The sequence below is a fragment of the Bos indicus x Bos taurus genome, chromosome 18 (assembly GCF_003369695.1).
Source record: "Bos indicus x Bos taurus breed Angus x Brahman F1 hybrid chromosome 18, Bos_hybrid_MaternalHap_v2.0, whole genome shotgun sequence".
Taxonomy (NCBI): domain Eukaryota; kingdom Metazoa; phylum Chordata; class Mammalia; order Artiodactyla; family Bovidae; genus Bos; species Bos indicus x Bos taurus.
In genome coordinates this window covers 51746400-51762646 of record NC_040093.1, presented here as the reverse complement: position 1 = coordinate 51762646, position 16247 = coordinate 51746400, and the positions used below count along the sequence as shown (strand labels likewise).

The 16247-nt window shown below is 60.4% G+C and overlaps 2 protein-coding genes across 7 annotated transcripts in view; both read right to left on the bottom strand.

Annotated features, from left to right (window-relative positions):
- Positions 1-328: 328 nt before the first annotated feature.
- PABPN1L (poly(A) binding protein nuclear 1 like, cytoplasmic) lies at positions 329-5549 on the bottom strand. Of its 2 annotated transcripts, XM_027513798.1 has the most exons (7): positions 3080-5549; positions 2584-2722; positions 2201-2253; positions 1548-1654; positions 1353-1440; positions 812-954; positions 329-712 (listed from the first exon to the last, which is right to left on the bottom strand). In XM_027513798.1, exons 1-7 carry the CDS (start codon positions 3326-3328, stop codon positions 673-675), a joined length of 819 nt encoding a protein of 272 aa, XP_027369599.1. In that variant the 5' UTR covers positions 3329-5549; the 3' UTR covers positions 329-672. The 2 variants fall into 2 exon arrangements, with proteins under 2 accessions (XP_027369599.1, XP_027369600.1); XM_027513799.1 differs by lacking the exon at positions 1548-1654.
- Positions 5550-9054: 3505 nt separating this feature from the next.
- Positions 9055-16247, bottom strand: part of CBFA2T3 (CBFA2/RUNX1 translocation partner 3) — a 78020-nt gene continuing 70827 nt past the window's right edge. For 3 of the 5 annotated variants that reach the window (XM_027513793.1, XM_027513794.1, XM_027513796.1), the window contains 5 exons: positions 14349-14434; positions 13604-13802; positions 13087-13155; positions 12651-12841; positions 10885-11288 (listed from right to left, as the gene is read on the bottom strand). In XM_027513793.1, coding sequence (XP_027369594.1) covers positions 10989-11288; positions 12651-12841; positions 13087-13155; positions 13604-13802; positions 14349-14434 — 845 coding nt within the window. In that variant the 3' untranslated portion in view covers positions 10885-10988. Of the gene's footprint in view, positions 11289-12650; positions 12842-13086; positions 13156-13603; positions 13803-14348; positions 14435-16247 lie in introns of all 5 variants that reach the window. The other 2 variants (XM_027513792.1, XM_027513795.1) reach the window with 2 other exon arrangements.

The following is a 16247-nucleotide window of genomic DNA, read 5'->3' as shown; positions in this document are numbered from 1 at the left end:
GGAGAGAGTGGGGCATCTGTCTGGGGGTGGGGGTGGTGGTGCAGGGCACAGGCAGGGGCCCAGCATGGAAACCTCTGTATTCAGGTCTCACCAGGGCTGGGCCTGTGCCAGGTGTACCATCCCTCTGCCCCTCGTCATGGGGCAAGCACGTGTCCAGAGGCCACCAGACCTGGGGTGAAGACACACGACAGCTTGCCCCTACGGTGTGAGGAGGCTGCCCATTGGCTGTTAGCGTGTGTCTCAGAGTGAGACACCCATCAACTGCTTTCTCTGCACCTGAGGAAACAACGTCCAAGTGAGGCGAATTAAAGGGGACACTCTTGCCATGTGCTTTTAAAAAATATTCAAGTTTAATAATTTATGCTTTACCAATAAGATACATATTTCTACTTTTCTATAAAAGGCGTTAGTGGAACATCCCTGATTAAGTCAAGCCAGCGCTGACCCCGTGGTGCCCGGACCTCACCTGCCCACAGCTTCGTCCCATGCCCTTCAGAGCCCGGACTGGCATCCGCGCCAGGCCCACCCTGTGCCCCGCTCCGTGCACGGTGGCATCGGTGGGGTCCGGCAGTCCTCCAGAGGAATGAAGGGGGCGGGGAAGTTATTCTTAGGAGCACCGCTGTTGATTCCTGACCCAGCGGCAAACCCCACTCTCAAAATCCGGTCCTCACTTCAATATGGAGAAAACCACGGTGAGAATCTTCCGCGTTCCCTGCAGGAAGGAGAATGGGAGGTGAGCGGCCTCCAGAGCTCCGCCCACCGAGCCCCGCCCCGCCCCAGTAGGTTACCGCCCTCCCAGGGCCCCGCCCACCGGCTCCGCCCTCGTGGCCTGAAACGGGCCCCGCCTTGAAGGCCGCTGTAGGGGAAGGATCCCACTCTGGCGCCTGGGTGTCCCCGAAGGCCCCCGCGGTCCGTGGAACTGATCCCTGGTAAATTGGTCCTTTTGGGCAGCACCTGGAAACAAAGGCCAAGTCCGCCTAAGACCTCTGTTCTCATATCCTCCTCCCCACCCCTAGCCGAGAGGAAGGCTAAAGCTGCCTTCCTGGGTTTCCCTGCTGAAGGCTCTTAAGCAGGTGAACATAGGCCCCAGGGCATGAGGCTGCCTGAGGCATCAGACCCTAGCCTGGTCCCAGTCCTCTCAAGATCTCCACTTAGGCCACAAGAGTACAGCCACAGCCTCAGTCAAGCCAGTATCTCCCCTGCAGGTGGGGTCTGGATCAGGAAGGAAGCCTCCCCCAGCAGTCCAGCTGATGTGCCCAAACACCAGAGACTGGCAAAGGGCCAGGCTGGGGCAGCTGTGTGTCCTTGCCACTCGCCCTACCCCCACCCCCTCGCCTTGCAGTGACACACACCTTGATGACCCGGCCTCGAAAGATGCTCTTGTCCAGCTCCACGGCGGCCTGGGCCGAGCTCTCCGTGGCAAACTCTATGTAGGCATAGCTGGGATGGAGCAGGGGCCAGTGAGGGCAATGCTTACCCAGGCACAGCTGTTCTCCCCGGGCACCGGACCCTTCCTCGAGGTCCCCTCCCCAAGGCCCCACACTGACCCCTTGGGGTGTCCAGAGAACTTGTCACACAGGATGGTGACCCGGTGGATCTCCCCACAGTGGTTGAAATAGGCCTCCAGCTCCTGGGCCGTGCCCCCATAGTCCACCTGCCAGGCATGGGCCATGGTGGGGGGCCTCGTGCACTGGCCTCCCCCTCCCAGGGGCTCGTGCAGCACGTTTTCTTGGTAGAGAGGGGTTGATCGGGCCCCGGGGTGGGGGGTAGTAGCTTGGGCCTCTGTCCTCCACCCCTGTTGGAGGAGGGGACTGGATACCTAGAGGAACGCTCCCCAAGTTCACTGGCCTAGGCAGGGGTTGTGTGGCTTTTCCCAGTGGAATTCGTTGCCAGTGATTTGCTCACTGGGAGACTGCATGTGGAAACCCTGAATCCCAGGCTACAGTGGGTCTGACCACAAAGGGTCCACACTCCCTCTTGGGGATGCCCCCTCATCGGACCCCCAACCCAGGCCACAGTGGGTCTGACCACAGAGGGTCTCCGTTCCCTCTTGGGGATGCCCCTTCATCAGACGCCCCTCCTGTTTCTCCCTTGCAGGCCTGTGTGGCTTTGGAGTCTGCCCCTGAAATGCGGCCCTTCGCCCTTCCTTTAATCCTCTCAGCCAGGAGGGGGCTGCAGTTGCCTTCCTCCCCTCACTCACATTGCCCACGTAGATGGATCTGTGGTCAGCCTCTGCCTTCTCCAGGGGGCTGTCTGTGGAGAGAGGGGCTTCAGGACCAGGGGCTTGTCTTGGGCAGGGGGCTCCTGGCAGCTGCTAAGGGCAGGCGCCCCACCTGGGTGGCTCAGTCCTCACTCCTCTGAGAAGAGGTGCACCCGCATCTCTCGGGGGCTCTTGGGGAAGACCACCTCTTGGGGCTTATCCAGAAGGCCCCACTGCCAGGCTGGACCTCATGGAAACCCCGGCCTCTCCCTGGGAGTTTGCAGTCATCCCAATTTACCAGGAAAGGGGTGCTCAGAGCCATGCAACCGAGGACTCAGCCCCACGGCCCAGGACAGCAGTCAGCCTGGCCTGCCGGCTCCTACCTGTCTCGGGACTCAGTAGCTGCCTGGCCAGCAGGGCCCCGGCGGCTTCCTCTCTTTCATCCAGGTTCTGCACCCTGGGCGGCTCCGGCCCCTGGGCCTGCTCCATGGCCCACAGCTTCAGTTTGATGGCCTCCAGCTCCTGCCAGCACATGGCCCAGGCTGAGCCTCGAGGTGGGACGGCCCCCAGGCTTCCCTGGAGCAAGGACAGAGGGGATGGGCCTGCCTGTCCTCAGGTCATGCTGGGGCTCCCCGGAGGGGCGAGGGAAGCCGTGAGGACCCGGGCCTGCAGAAAGCCCCTTTTTGACACCCCAACACACAGAGGCCTCTCCAGCTTATGTGTGGCGGGTGTCCCTACACCCTCCTCCAGGCGGGGGACAGTGGCCTTCTAACCCCTGGAGGCAGAGCTGCAGCGGTCTATCCCCCGGCCCCAGGCACCGGGTTCTTCCGGTTCCCAAGATCCCACTGGCTTCCCCCAGGCGTTCTGCTCAGTGGTTACCTGGTCAGGCACTGGGCACTCAGCCAGGCCCTCCCTCTCCAAGAGAGACAGCAGGAAGCCGGCATCTTCCTCATTGTCTTCCTCAGCTTCCCCTGTCTCCTCCTCCTCCCCGCCAGCCCCCGGGTCCAGATGGGTCTTCTCGGCTGGGCTCCAGGCCCCCCAGCCCTGGGCCTCAGGGTCTGAGGAAGCCCTCTGGAGCCAGGCCTCAGTAGGGGGAGGGAAGAGGGTGCGGCTGAGGAAGGGCCACATGGCAGCAGGGGCAGGCCAGGCTTCCGGGCTCACTCCACGCCAGCACCTGCCCGCACCCTCCTGGGTTTTAAGCCTGCCTTCCCAGGCCAGGTGTTCTCACTAGAGGCTTCAGCGGTCTCCTGGCTGGGGCCAAGCCTCCCCTCTGGCTTCTGGGCCCTGAGGGATCAGAGGCCAGACCCCCAGTCCCAGGCCTTTCTTCCTCGCAGGGTGGCCCCTCCGGGACACATGAGATGGAGAGGGTGCAGCTGAGGTGGGGGGTGGGGCTGGGAGGTCCGTCCCCCCACAGCTCAGCCTCACCTGCCAGGATGCAGGAGTTGTTGTCCATGGGGTTGTCTATGGGGTTGTTGTCTACACGCCTTGCTGTGTCAGGCCTCCAGTGGTCGACCACCGTCAGGATGACACAGGCACAAGCAAGTTGTCTGAGTGTGCAGAAGCGAAATTGGGGCATGGGGGTCAGAGCAGGCTTCCCGGAGAAGGTGGCATTCGAGCCAGCCTTCACAGATTGGGTCAGGCAGAGCCGAGGCGAGTGTGGCCTGGGTGGAGGGAACAGCTTGAACAAAGGTCTAGGGGTGGGGGTTGGGTGCCACGGGGTCAGAGGTCTTGCAGAGTGGGGTACTGGGCCAGAGGAGAGACATCCCTCCTCTTGACCCCCCTGGATCCCCCACGGACCCTCCCCCCTCAACCCTAGCTCTTAGGTGGGAACCCTTGACAAAACTGCAGGCCTGTGGAGATCAGGCCTGGATACCGGGGGCTTGACGGCAGCTTGTCAAATCCTGGCCTCTTCCCCGCACTCTCCTCAAGGACGGCTGCAGACCTGTGTCCCTGGGTGCCCTGGTTTCCGGTCTCCCCTCCCAGCAGCTGCTCTGGCCTCTTTCTCGCCCTGGTATGGCATCCTCCTGAGTGTTTGCTCACCCAGCCCATATTGCACCCTCTAGGCTGTAGCTGGTAGGTCCCCTTGGACCAGTTGGGGTCTCTTCCCTGGGATGTGGAGCTGGGGGATGGGAGAGCTGAAGCCTGTGGACCTTGGGGGGCCATTGGTGGGAGGGTGAGGCATGTGCTGTGGGGCCCGCGGTGGCTGCCTTTCTCCTCTTGGCTCTGTTCTCACCTCTGGGGAAGCTGAACTAAGCCTGCATCATCCCCCCTCCATCCCCCGGGGCCCTGGAGGGAAAGGAGCCGGCCTGAGCTGGCTACCAGCCTTTAGGCATGGCCTGCTAGCTCCCAGCCCTCCTGCCTGCTCTTCTCCCCTTGGCTTCACATGGTTTTATGCATTTGCATGTCTGAGGTCCCCGGGGCACTACTGCCACTGTGTTGCTGCTTCCAGGAAGCCCTCCTGATTGCTCCCTCTGTGGCCACAGTGCCCAGGCCTCTGCTGGTCCTGTGTCAGGCACACATCCCCAGGTCCCCCCAACCCCGGCTGGCCAGAGCACCTCAAGGGCAGCACTGAGGACGTGGCCCCGGCCTGAGGGTGGTGGACGAGGACAGAAGTGTCGCTGCCGCAGGTCTCTCTCACAGCTCAGGGCAGTCAGCTCCCCTCACTTGCAGGCCGAGACTCCATGGAGGGGTTCTGGCCCGGGCGCCTCCCTCTACCTCCACATGGCTAAGCGACAGCATGGCGGCTGTGTCCGAGCCAAGGGCCGGCTGGACTCCGGCCTGGCCCGGCAGGCTCCTCTGAACTCAGATCTCTGCAATGGAAAATTGCTGTCATCCCCTCTGTGCCGGCACTGCTGACGCACCAGGCCCGCTGGGGCTCCCGCCAGCCGCCTGGCGTGGGGACAGACTCGCCCCCACGCTGGCCTTTCCAGTGGTGCCGTTCAGAATACACCATGTTCCAGGCTGGGCTGGAGTATTAATAACAGCCTCCTCCCAGGACCGCCCCGGAGCTCGGAGCCCTAGCCCGGGACACCCGCTCTAGGCAGGACCTGCCCTGTGAGCCGGGACACTACGGCAGGGACACCCCGGCTCTTTGGGGTCAAGGTGTCCCTTCCCTTGGTGTCCACCCTCAGAGCTTGTGGATGGTGCCCACACGGCCACAGGGAGGGGTGTTCGGGCCCTTGAAGCCTTGAAGTCAAGGTCGTCCCAACCACCTCGAGGACACACCTTTGAGCGTGCACTGTCCTCCCCCAACCCTTGGCCAGAACTCAGGAGGCAAGTCATCTGCCCTGTCCTGTGGACACTCCCACCCTGTGTCACATGTTCGCCCATCCTCATGGGTCAGGGTCTTGTCCCTCTTGCCTGGTCCCGAGAAGGCCCCCACACAAATCTGTGTGAAATGGGTGTAGATGGAGTTGCCAGACACTCAAGGAGACGCGGAGCCCGTGCTGGTGAATGGTGGCTTTATTCCATGACACAGAACCCACGGGGCCTCGAACAGAGAGATGGGGGGCGTGGGAGGGCGGCTGCCAGGACCCTGCCCAGGACTGAGGAAGACAGACTGACCCCTTTGGGAGAATTAAAACATAGCGTGACATAAAAAGAAGAGGAAGTGGACAGTCAGTCCTTCCCCACCAGGCTGTGTGTGGCTATGCCTGGCTGGGCTCCCACTGCCTGAGCCCCTCACCCACGGAGGCTGGCCTGGCTGGGCCCCTAGCCCTGCATTCAGATGTTTAAGGTCAGGCTCCCACTGAATCCCTGATGTTGCATTACTGCTGTAGGGGTCTCTGGTGAGGCGCCCCAAGGGGCCGACTTAATTGAAATGAAAAGAACAGGAAGCAGGCAGACAGAGTTTTCTGGAACACTTCGGACTGTATGGGTTGCTCCAGACAGCCGGCTCCCCAGGCCACCTCTGTGTGGGGTGTCCAGGCCCCTCGACTCCTCCGCCTCCTCCTCGGCCAGCAGGACAAATCTGGTGGAGGGAGGGGGTACTGGAAGACACCTGTGGGCTGTGGGGGCCTGGAGGCAGGTATGGGGCCGCAGGGGCCAGGGAGAGATGGGGTGGGGGCTGCACTAGGCCTCCAGGGTCCTGGGAACTCCGGCCTCATCAGCCTGGGCGGGGTGCCTTCTCCACTCTCCAGCTCTGAGGGGCTCACTCCCAGCTCTGGGACCCCCGGATGGAAGACAGGCAAGGGGGAAAGGTGGAGCCAACAATGAGCACCCAGAGACGGGGCTCTGGGAGCCCTGGTGTCTGGTGCCAGCCAGCTTGGGGCTCTGTCTCCCTCCCTTCCTGGAGACGCCTCCGGGCAGTGACCCTGATGACAAGGAAAGCAGCAGGCACCGCCCCCTGCAGTGTCCAAGTCTTGTCAGGGAATGTGACTCCCTGACGGACGGCCCTGATCACAGGGCCCCTAAGCAGCTGTGTGGGCCACCTCCAGCACCTCTCCTGGCCCAAAGCCACCACACTTGCCAGGCGGGCCCAGAATGGCCAGAGCTGTTGCTACAGTGTCGGTCCAATCTGCCCACAATGCCTGTAGTGGAACATGGTCTGTCCCTGGAGCAGGCCTGGATCCATGGGAGGGGCACTGGGAGGGGATGGCCAAGGTGGCTTTGGGTCACTGAGGGTGTTGATGCTACACTGGGTCCTGGCTGGGGATGGACTGAGGCGTGGTTGTGTGGGTTAGATGGAGACACATGCATGGAGTGCAGACGGGCGGATGGTGGAAGGATGAATGGGGGCTCAGGTGACAAAGAGTAATGGACAGACGGACAGATGGATGGACGGATGGGTGAGAGACTGGATGGCCAGAGAGGTGACCAGATTGGCTGGAGGGATGAACTGATAAAAGGATCAATAGATAATTTACAGATAGCCTGAAGAGATGGGCAAAACAATGGGCAGACACACGTGCTATAGAACTGGGTCAGGCAAGGTGACTGGTGCCAGGGCCTGGACTCTGGTGTCCTTTTGAGGATATATTGGAAGAACTGGCAAACAGGAGGGAGTCAGAGCCGGTCCTGACCTCTCTCCACAATGTCATTGGGATGAAACCAGAAGGCCCCTCTCCTGGCCCCTTCCCAGAAGGCCGGCTCCTCTGTCCTACGGCCCGTACCCTCCTGGCCCTGAGGCTTTCTCCAGCTCTCCTCTCTGCCCTGTAGCACCTAAGGCTTTCCTTTGGTCCTGGTGGGCCATGGGGACAGGAAGCCTCTTGATTCCGATGGGGTCTGGGGTGTGCCAGCCTGCCTACACAGGGAACGGGGGACACTGGTCTTTGCCAACAGAATACCCCCAGACACCACCTGGGGACAGTGACACATCCTAGGAGAACGGCCAGAGAGCACAGGGGGTGGGCAAGGTCAAAGGGCCTCACACCAGGGGCTTTCCGCATGGGAGTCAGGGGGCCCAGGCCAGCATCTGCCACCCTGGCCTTGCCATCCTCCCTGGCAGCTGTGGCTGCCGCCTGCCTCTCTCTGCCCTCCTGTCCTCGCTTTGGCCTCAGAATGGGGGTAAAGCTGCTGTTTCGGTCTGACTTGCGGGGAGGGAGACTGCCAGCAGCCGCATCCCACAGAGCTTTGGGGTCACCAGTGTGTCCAACCTGGGCCTCCTGGGAAGAGATCCCCACACACGCACCAACCACCGGAGAGCCTAGGGGTAGCAGGGCAGGACGGCCTCGGGGCACAGAGAGGAGGGGGACCCCTTCTGTCCAGACGTCCTCTTGGCTTAAGAAAGTTAGCTGCTGTAGAAGCAAACTGTGGGAAAACACGGACCCCCAGTCCCCCTCCCACCAGGGCTACTCATTCTGAGTTTGCCTCTTCAAGCAGGGCCTGAACGCAGTGACTAACAGAAACAGGCTCCCAGGGCACAGAGGAGGCCTGCCTGTGTGACCCGGCCCACACCTTTGGGATCTGCTGACACGGCACCCACTGGGACGCCCCCTCCCTCCCGCTCTGGGCCTCAGCCTTCAACTGTGCTGCCCACCCAGCCACCACCCTCTGACCCTGCGGCCACTCGCTGCCGGCAGGGGCTCCATCCGTTGGCCTATGGCCGGCCCCTCACGTGAGGCTTCTGCAGCCCCGGCCAGCGGCAGGTCTTAGTGTATGAGATACGGGTGTGGGGGCCACACCAGGAAGAGAGCCTTCCCCGGCGGGCTTGCAGCGACCTCTTCCCAACCACTGGGGTGGGAGGGGCCACCCCAGCTCAGACCCTCAGCCTGTGGTCTGGTCCCCCAGGCTGGTCTGGACTGAGGCCACCATCTGGCCAATGTGCCACCACCCCTGGTGTGCCTGCCTGTCCTTGAAGAGGAGCAGAGGCCAGCCAAGCCCACCTGCAGGGCTGCAGTAGTCCTGACGTCAGGGCCTCGGACCCCCCAACCAGACCCCGGGCTGCCCTGGGCACCACCCGCTCCTGCCTACCTGCAACCTCATAGGAACAGAGGCCAAGGGAAGGTGGGCCTACATCATAGCATGTGCGAAACTGCCATTTCAACAGGTTCAGCGCTTGTAAGAGAGCAGACTGCCCACGTGACAGGTGCCTCACGAGAGCCTGAAGCCCACACAGCCCCTGCTCTTCTGAAACCCACAGAAGCAAGCCTCTGAGAGGCTGGCAGCCCTGTGCAGCTCACAGGCTTCTTGGAGGGTGAGAGGTCTAGCTGGGCGGTCAGAGTTAGGGCTCCTGCCAGGTGGGATTTGAACAGCACCTGGTCTGTGGCGATCGGATGGAGTCCTTCCTCTCAGTACTCAAAGGATAAGTTCTCACAACTCTGGAAAGTAACAGTGATCAACACACACATCGCTGCCTGGTGGACCACAGTTCGGATTTCTCTGAAAACCTAATTCCTATTCTTTACATACTTCCATGGTTTCTCTTAATTTTTTATTTGGCAAACATCTCTTCTTTATTATCATCATCATGAATATCATCATTTGGACCTCTGCAAGGACTATATACATTCACATTATCGTATACCATTGACTTCTTGCCTCTCGGCAGGCCCCTGGGCTCTGGGTTTCAGTAGCTGGTCACTATTGCACTCCAGTCCTGGAACTTCTTACAGCCATGCAGTAAAATCCCGATCAGAGACCGTGTCTGCTGTTTATTCTCCCACTGAGTACAGATCAGAATTTCCTTATTCCTTTATTTCCTCCTTGAGATCGCTGGGGGAGCGAGTGGGATGGGGGTCAGGGTGAGGCATGGGGCGGGGACTTCAGAGAGACCATCCCCTGAGGAAGAGCTGGACAAAAATGCAGGTTTATATACAGCTGGTCAAGTCTCCAGAAGGTGCAGGGAGGGCAAATTGCTTTTCTTTGTGGGTTTTTTTTTTTCCTTTTTCTGCAAAAGTGTGAAGACAAGAGAGGGGCTGCAGGAAACACGGGGGCTGGGATGGAGAGACGGGCTGGGCGGCAGGCTTGTGTAGCGGGCAGCAGAGGTAGAGGAGGACGAGGAGGAGCAGCAGTGGAAGGCGTGGTGGCTGTCTCCTCACACTCAGAAAAGCAGTCGAGAATCAACCCGAAAGATTGTCACAGTTTTGTCTCGGAATTATATTCTTTCTCGGAAGGACACATTAGCACTTTTTTCACAAGTGGAAAGGATGAAATGTGATGGAAATTCACAGAGGGTGTGAGGACGGACAAGATACCCTTCCTGAGCGTGTGCAGATACATGCTGGGTGTGCCCCAGTGGACATGCACACACACGCTTGCACACACGTGTGGGTGCCGAGGGCCTCACTGCCCACCCCACCTGGCCCCAGCGGAGGCGCTGCCATGGAGTTGAAAAGAAAGAAGTTGCTTCCTGTTGGACAAAACACTCCAAACCCCAATACCCCATCGCCCCCCAAACAGAATCAAAGCAAGAGAAAAGACGGACATTGGAACAAGCCCAGGCGTGGAGGAAAACAGTGAAAAACATCCTTTGGCAGTGACAACAAAATTTTGGATTTTGACTTCTTGTGTATGTTTTTTGGATTTCCTTTGGAGCAGAGGTGTGTCCGGCATCCTTGGCTAGCTAGCTGGCAAGGTAGTTTACAGGTATGCTTCCTTTCAGTTCAGTTCATTTCCGTCGCTCAGTCATCTCTGACTCTTTGCGACCCCATGGACTGCAGCATGCTTCCTTTACCTTTTTTTTTTTCTTTTTTTAAAAAAACTTTTTGGGTTTCTACTTAAAGCCAAAGAATTTGACATTAAAGGAGAAAAAAATCTGAAATGAAAAATTACGACTTGAGTCTGACATCTTTCTCACCAGCCTCACCGCACTGGCCACACACCCCTGGGGCGGTTTCCATGAACTGGCGGCTCGGATCTCCGGCTATGAAAGAACAGTTTTCCTTTTCCCTTTTGAATCAGGCAAGGGGAGAAAACCCCAGTTTTCTTTGTCCATTTCTGAGTAGCTCTCTTGCCACAAAGTCCCCCAAAATTCTTCAATGAAAATATAAGCCACCAAACAATTCGATTTTTTCATTGAAGAGAAAGTATGTGAAAGTCATAAAGAGATAAAAACAAGACAGAGAGCGAGACAAGGAGGGAGAGGCGGTTGTAGACGAGCTGGTCACCTCTGGCCAGCATCCATCCGCCACCTAAAGTTCAGCTGGGGGCTTCTGAGGATTCGGAAGAGGTCGAGGTGTGATCGTCAGGTAGCTGAGGAAGTCGTGTGGATGCAGTCTTGTTGGTTCTGTTTTCTTTTGGAGAGAAGCAGTAGCAGCGGTGACTCCCATGGTCGGCTCCCAGGGCTGGGTGCGCATCCTGCTGGGCCGGGCGGGGCTGGGCAGTTTGATGGACATCAAGTCCTGGCGGGTCAGCGGGGCGCTGCGTCCAGGGGGCCAGGTGGGCCAGGGGAGCCGGGGCGGGAAGGCCCAGTGGAGCCCGCCTCGCTGGGGCTGGCAGCGGCTGGGGGCAGGCAGGGGCCCAGGCCTGTGGCGGTGTCGGACTGTCCGGGCACAGGCTCAGCCACGGCGGCCGCGGGGCCCTGCAGGCTCTGTCCGCACACATGGTGGTGCTTCTCCCAGTCCTTGTGCTGGCAGAAGGAGCCGCAGTAGCGGGCCGCGTTGCAACCGCTGCACGTCTCGCTGGCCTTGCGCCCACAATTCCAGCAGCTCTGGAGGTGAGGGGGGACGATCAGGGTGGCCTGGGCTTGCCCCGTTTCCCCCAAGCACCCACCCAGCTGCAGACCAGGCACACACTCCAAACACACCGGCTCAAACCCAGCCAAGGCATCACCAAGCAAGAAGAGAAAAAAACTCCGCTCCCAGGCTCGCAGGTGATCCTCTGCAGACAAGGCCCCTTGGCTGGGCCACTCTTGGGGGACAGGTTCCCACCACCCCAGCCCACCCCAGACAGGTTCATGGTGTGCCATGGCCCCTTCCAAAGGGGATCTTTCAGTAATCCCTCCTAGCACTGACAGGGCTTTGATACCAGAATGTCACAGTCTGGGCAGAGTAAAGGGGCGGTGAGTGCCCACAGCTGCTGGAGTCCTTTCCCTACCACTGGGCCTCTGCTTTTTTTTGGAACAAGCAATGACCCCAGCCACCCACGTGAGCAGAAGGTGGGCAGGGATTCTACCTTCAAAAGGCCGGAGGCAGCAGCGTGGGCTGTAGGGTGGGGAAGCCAAGCCACCCTAGGAGGAAGGACCACGTGCCCAGGCAGCCTCCCGAGCCTCCTGCTGGCCACCCTCTGCAGGTGTGCCCCCAGCTCCCGCCCTCGCTGCTCCCTGCATTCCTGCAGGCTCACTCCCTCCAGGACTGCCCGGACGGACGACCCTGCTTATGGGCTTCCCTGACACCCACCGTCCCCCCCATGCACGTCCATGGCCTGAAGCAGCACAGGCCATACTCCTGCGTCCCCACTCCCTTGGCCCCTCAGACCGTCAGGTCTTTCTGCTCCAGCTGAGAGCGCAGTGGAAAAGAGATGCAGATGGGCACCACCTGACCGGAAGTCATCTCCTCATTCCCTCTCAGGGCCGGCCCAGCACAGACAGGCCCAGGGGATTTTGGAGAAGTGCCCTCCTTGAAGAGAGTCCAGGGGCCCCTGAAGAGGGCCGCACCCTTCTCTTCACCTCTCTGCCTTCCGAGCCATTCTCAGACAAACAGAGAATGTACTTGGTCACTCAGGGTTCCCACCCGCCCTTCTGGACCAGTCCAGCCCCCAGACACACAGGTGCCAGGACGGTGACTTGTGCACCCTTCTGCTTTCATGGGTCAGAGAGATCATGGGCTTTGGTGTCAGCCAGCCTGGGTTTGAACAATGGTCCTGCCACTTCCTGGGCAGTGACCTGGGGTGAGCCAGACTCTCTCTGGAGGCCTCAGTTTCCACATCTGTACAATGGGAACACCCACAGGATCCAGCTCACCAGGCCACGTGGAGTCAAGAGGCCCTGGGGCTGCACAAGGTCACGTGGCTGGGAGGTGGTGGAGCCGGGGTGGTGCCCCGAACTGGGGGCAGGGGTGGGGGGCGGCCCTACCTCGCTGGAGTCCTCCTGCTGGTTGACCACAGTGAGGGCGTCCTCGGATGCCTGCCGCCGCGCCTCGGCCAGGGCCCGCTCCATCTTGGCCCGCTCTGTGCTGATGAGCTCGTGGGCCTTGCGCTCAGCGTCAGACACGGCTTTCTGCAGCTCTGACATTGCCTGCCGCTTCACCTCGTTCACCGCCTCCTCTGAAAAGGACACCTTGGGCTGTTCGTCTCGTGCGCCAGCCCAGCTGGGTCTCCCCTGCCCACAACCCCAGAGGGGGCAGGCAGGCATGGTTATGGGGGAATCTCCAAAGCCTGCCCTCTACTGTGTGCAGAGCACCACACCCTAGAGGGTGGAGAGTCGGTCAGCAGGCCTGGGAAGGCCCTGCTGGGCCCCTCCAGCATACGGGGAGGGTGGGAGTCTGGGGCTCCAGGCCATCCACACTCACCCGCCTTCCTCCAGATCTCCTCGGGCATGTAGCCGGACAGGGTCCGAGGCATGAACTCCCGGTGGACATCTGAAACACAGGGGCACCAGCGTCACACACAAGACAGGGCCACGCCCTCTTGGGCCCTGGGGGCAGGGTGTGGGAGTGATCTTGGGGGTCCCTGAGGTACACAAGGGGGAAACCCTGTCTCTGCAGCTGGTGGAGGCGGGAACAGAGCAATGTCATGAAGGGAGACTGTCGGGGTCAACGGGCCTTGGATTTGACTGGGAGCTGGGCCAAGATGGCCTCTCTCAGGTTCCACGGTCATCAGGCCCCCCGGGGGCCTCCCAGTGCCGAGACCCTGTCCCATCGGAACCAAGAACTGGTCCTCCCTGCAGGTCAGGCAGTGTGTGTGCAACAGAAGACCTTTCTTCTTCAGGTGGGGCGATTTGGGTGCTATTTCCCTGCAGGGCCATGACCAGTGATGGCCTGGCCCCTGATCCCCCTGCTTCGGCCCCACACGTGCCCCCCAGCACACCTAGCTGAGCACCCTCTGTGCCCACGGAGCTGCCGAGGGGCCTGGCAGTTGGCCCAGGGCCCTTCTTGCTGTCCTCTGCCACGTCGCTGCAGCGCCGGATCCAGTGGTTGAGCTCCTCGCGGTCAGCCTCCTGGCAGCGGCGCAGCACGGTCAGCGACCGGCGCGTCTTCTCGGCCATGTCCATGATGCAGTTCAGGAGCTGTGGGCGCCCAAGGTGAGTAAGCCGTGCGCAGAGGACAGCTGGGACACTGTCCCACACTCCGGCCCGGTCCACCCGACCGTGTGACCTGCCCACGGCTCTTGACGCATTGGCTGGAAAACCCATTTCTGCTGCTGTGAAAGATCCCTGAGCACCTGGACAAGGACTGGGGAGGCACCCAGGGCTCCCACTGGTGGGGAGACTGTCCAGGACCCAGAGCTGGAGCTCTCCTTGCAGCCCTGGAGTCGCGGTCTGCCCTGTGGAGCAGAGGGGTCAGCGCTGCTCTGGGGACCGCCCTTTTCTTGGGCTCCCCTCCCCAAAAGGACGCGGGGCAGGCATGACCTGAAAATGGTGTTGAAGAGGTCCAACCCTTATGGTCAAGGGAGACAGTTCATGGTGGCCCAGGGGGGAGTGTTCTGAGGGCTGGCCAGGAGTGCAGGGGAAGCAGAGGTGTGGGCACAGCGGCCTGCCCCTGTAGCCCCTGCAGATTGGGCAGAGCGCCTGGGAGTGGCTGTGGCACCCCGTGGCCTGAGCCTGGACACTCACGTTATTGAGGTGCTTCCACTCTTCCGCCCACTCGCGCTCCGTGAGCCTGTGGTCAATCACTTCCTCAGGCCGGGATCCGTGCATTGCTGAGGAGGGAGAGGAAGCTCAGGCCCGGCTCCTGCTAATCAAGCCACGCCCCTGCTCACGCCCCCACCCCAGGTCCCGCCCACGGGCTGTGCCCTCCTAGGGAAAGTGGGGAGGTGAGGAAGGGAATCCAGGGCTCTGAGCCTCTCTCTGCCCACCGCCCTGGGTGGGGTGGGTCAGGAACAGGCCTCTCCTCTACTCATGCTTGAGAGGAAGAAACCAGTGTCCCCATCCCTCGCTTTGACTACTCCTTCTCCCCCAAATCCAGCCACTCTCTCTTTCTGCCCCCTGCTGCCAGAGAAGTGTCCGTGGACCTCACTTAAGGGGTGTCTCCACTGCTCAGGGTCTCCTTGTGGCTTCCTGGCTTCAACTCACACTTTACTGCTTTTTCTGAGCTAGCTGAACTCCTATGCGCCCTCCAAAGCCCAGGTGGCAGGCTCCTTCCTCCTCAGCAGCCTTGGGCTCCCAGATTTCCTTGAGCCCTATATATCTCTGGTTGTTTAGTAATCACAGGTGCTTCCTTGTTTATTCTCAATCACCCAGCAGACTGTGTCAGTCCACAGGGCAGGGCTGGCAAGGCCTGTTCCCCTCTGTGGGTTGAGCTCCTGGGCTGAGCTCCTGCTTGGTAAGAGGGGTGCATGGCTTAATCTGCTGGGCCTCAAATGAGCAGCTCCAAGTGTGCTCTCCTGGGAAACAGTGGGGCTTGGAAAAGTCAAAAGCCCTGGCACTCATTCCCCATGGGGCCTAGGCCCCTTGTCTTACCTGTGGCCTCAGTTTCCCAGCCTCCCTGCCTCCCTAGTGGGAGGGGAGAGTCCCTGGTGTGGATGGAGGAGGGCTCTGTACTTAGGGCTTTATCCATTCATCCCTGCTTCATCCTCTGGGGGAGGGGTTCCTGCCATTATTTCCACTTAACAGATGAGGAAACTGAGGCTGGTTAAGGGGACATGTTGATCAAGGTCAAGCAAGGTCGACTGGCACTGGGGCTGTGCTCTTAGCCACTGGCTGGTACAGCTCCAGGGACTGAAACAATGGGATGCCCCCACCCCATAGTCAGAAACAAAACAACCATGAGCTGAGAAATTCATGCCAGAAGGGCAGCATCTGGCGTTCTCACAGCTTCTCCTCTTATACTACTTGAAATACCGAACACGATCACCCTCACTGTGACCCAGCATGCTCCATGCTTCCTGGGCTGGGGTCTACTTAGGCCTTTCTTGGTCCCCAAACCTGAAATGCCTCCTCAAATTGCAGCTGAGGTGGGAGGTGGTAGCCACAGGCCGCTGTCCACCCACCACCCTGCCCTGCTGCCCGCAGAGCTGGGGCCCGCGCCAACGCCCCAACCAAAATAGTGGCTGAGATCTGCCTGACAGCTGGCGTTTATTTTTGCGTTAGCAGAAGCGGATGGGAATTAGCACCTGCCTGACCCTGCTGTGGGGAGCCAGACACTGTCACCTGCTGCCTGGGCCCAGGCCCTGGCAGCTCCCATAGGGAGGAGGAGGGGAGACGGCCTGATAAGGGGCAAGGCCTCTGCTGACCCTGCCTCCGGGCCCCCGGTTGGTGTGCTGGGCCTCCGTCTCAGGGGCAGCCTTTGCAGGCTGGTCTTATTCATCTCTTTGACCAGCACAGAGGAGGCTCAGAAGGCCAGTCGTCGTTGCTAGGCAACTTTGGGCATGTCCATTATCCCTCCGGGCCTCAGTCTGCCCATCTGTGATGTGGGCGGGCTAACACATGACACAGGTGTATCAGAACACGTTGGGGATGCCGCCTTCTGGAGCCCAGTAAAGCATACAGTGCCAACCAGACTTCCACCAAGAG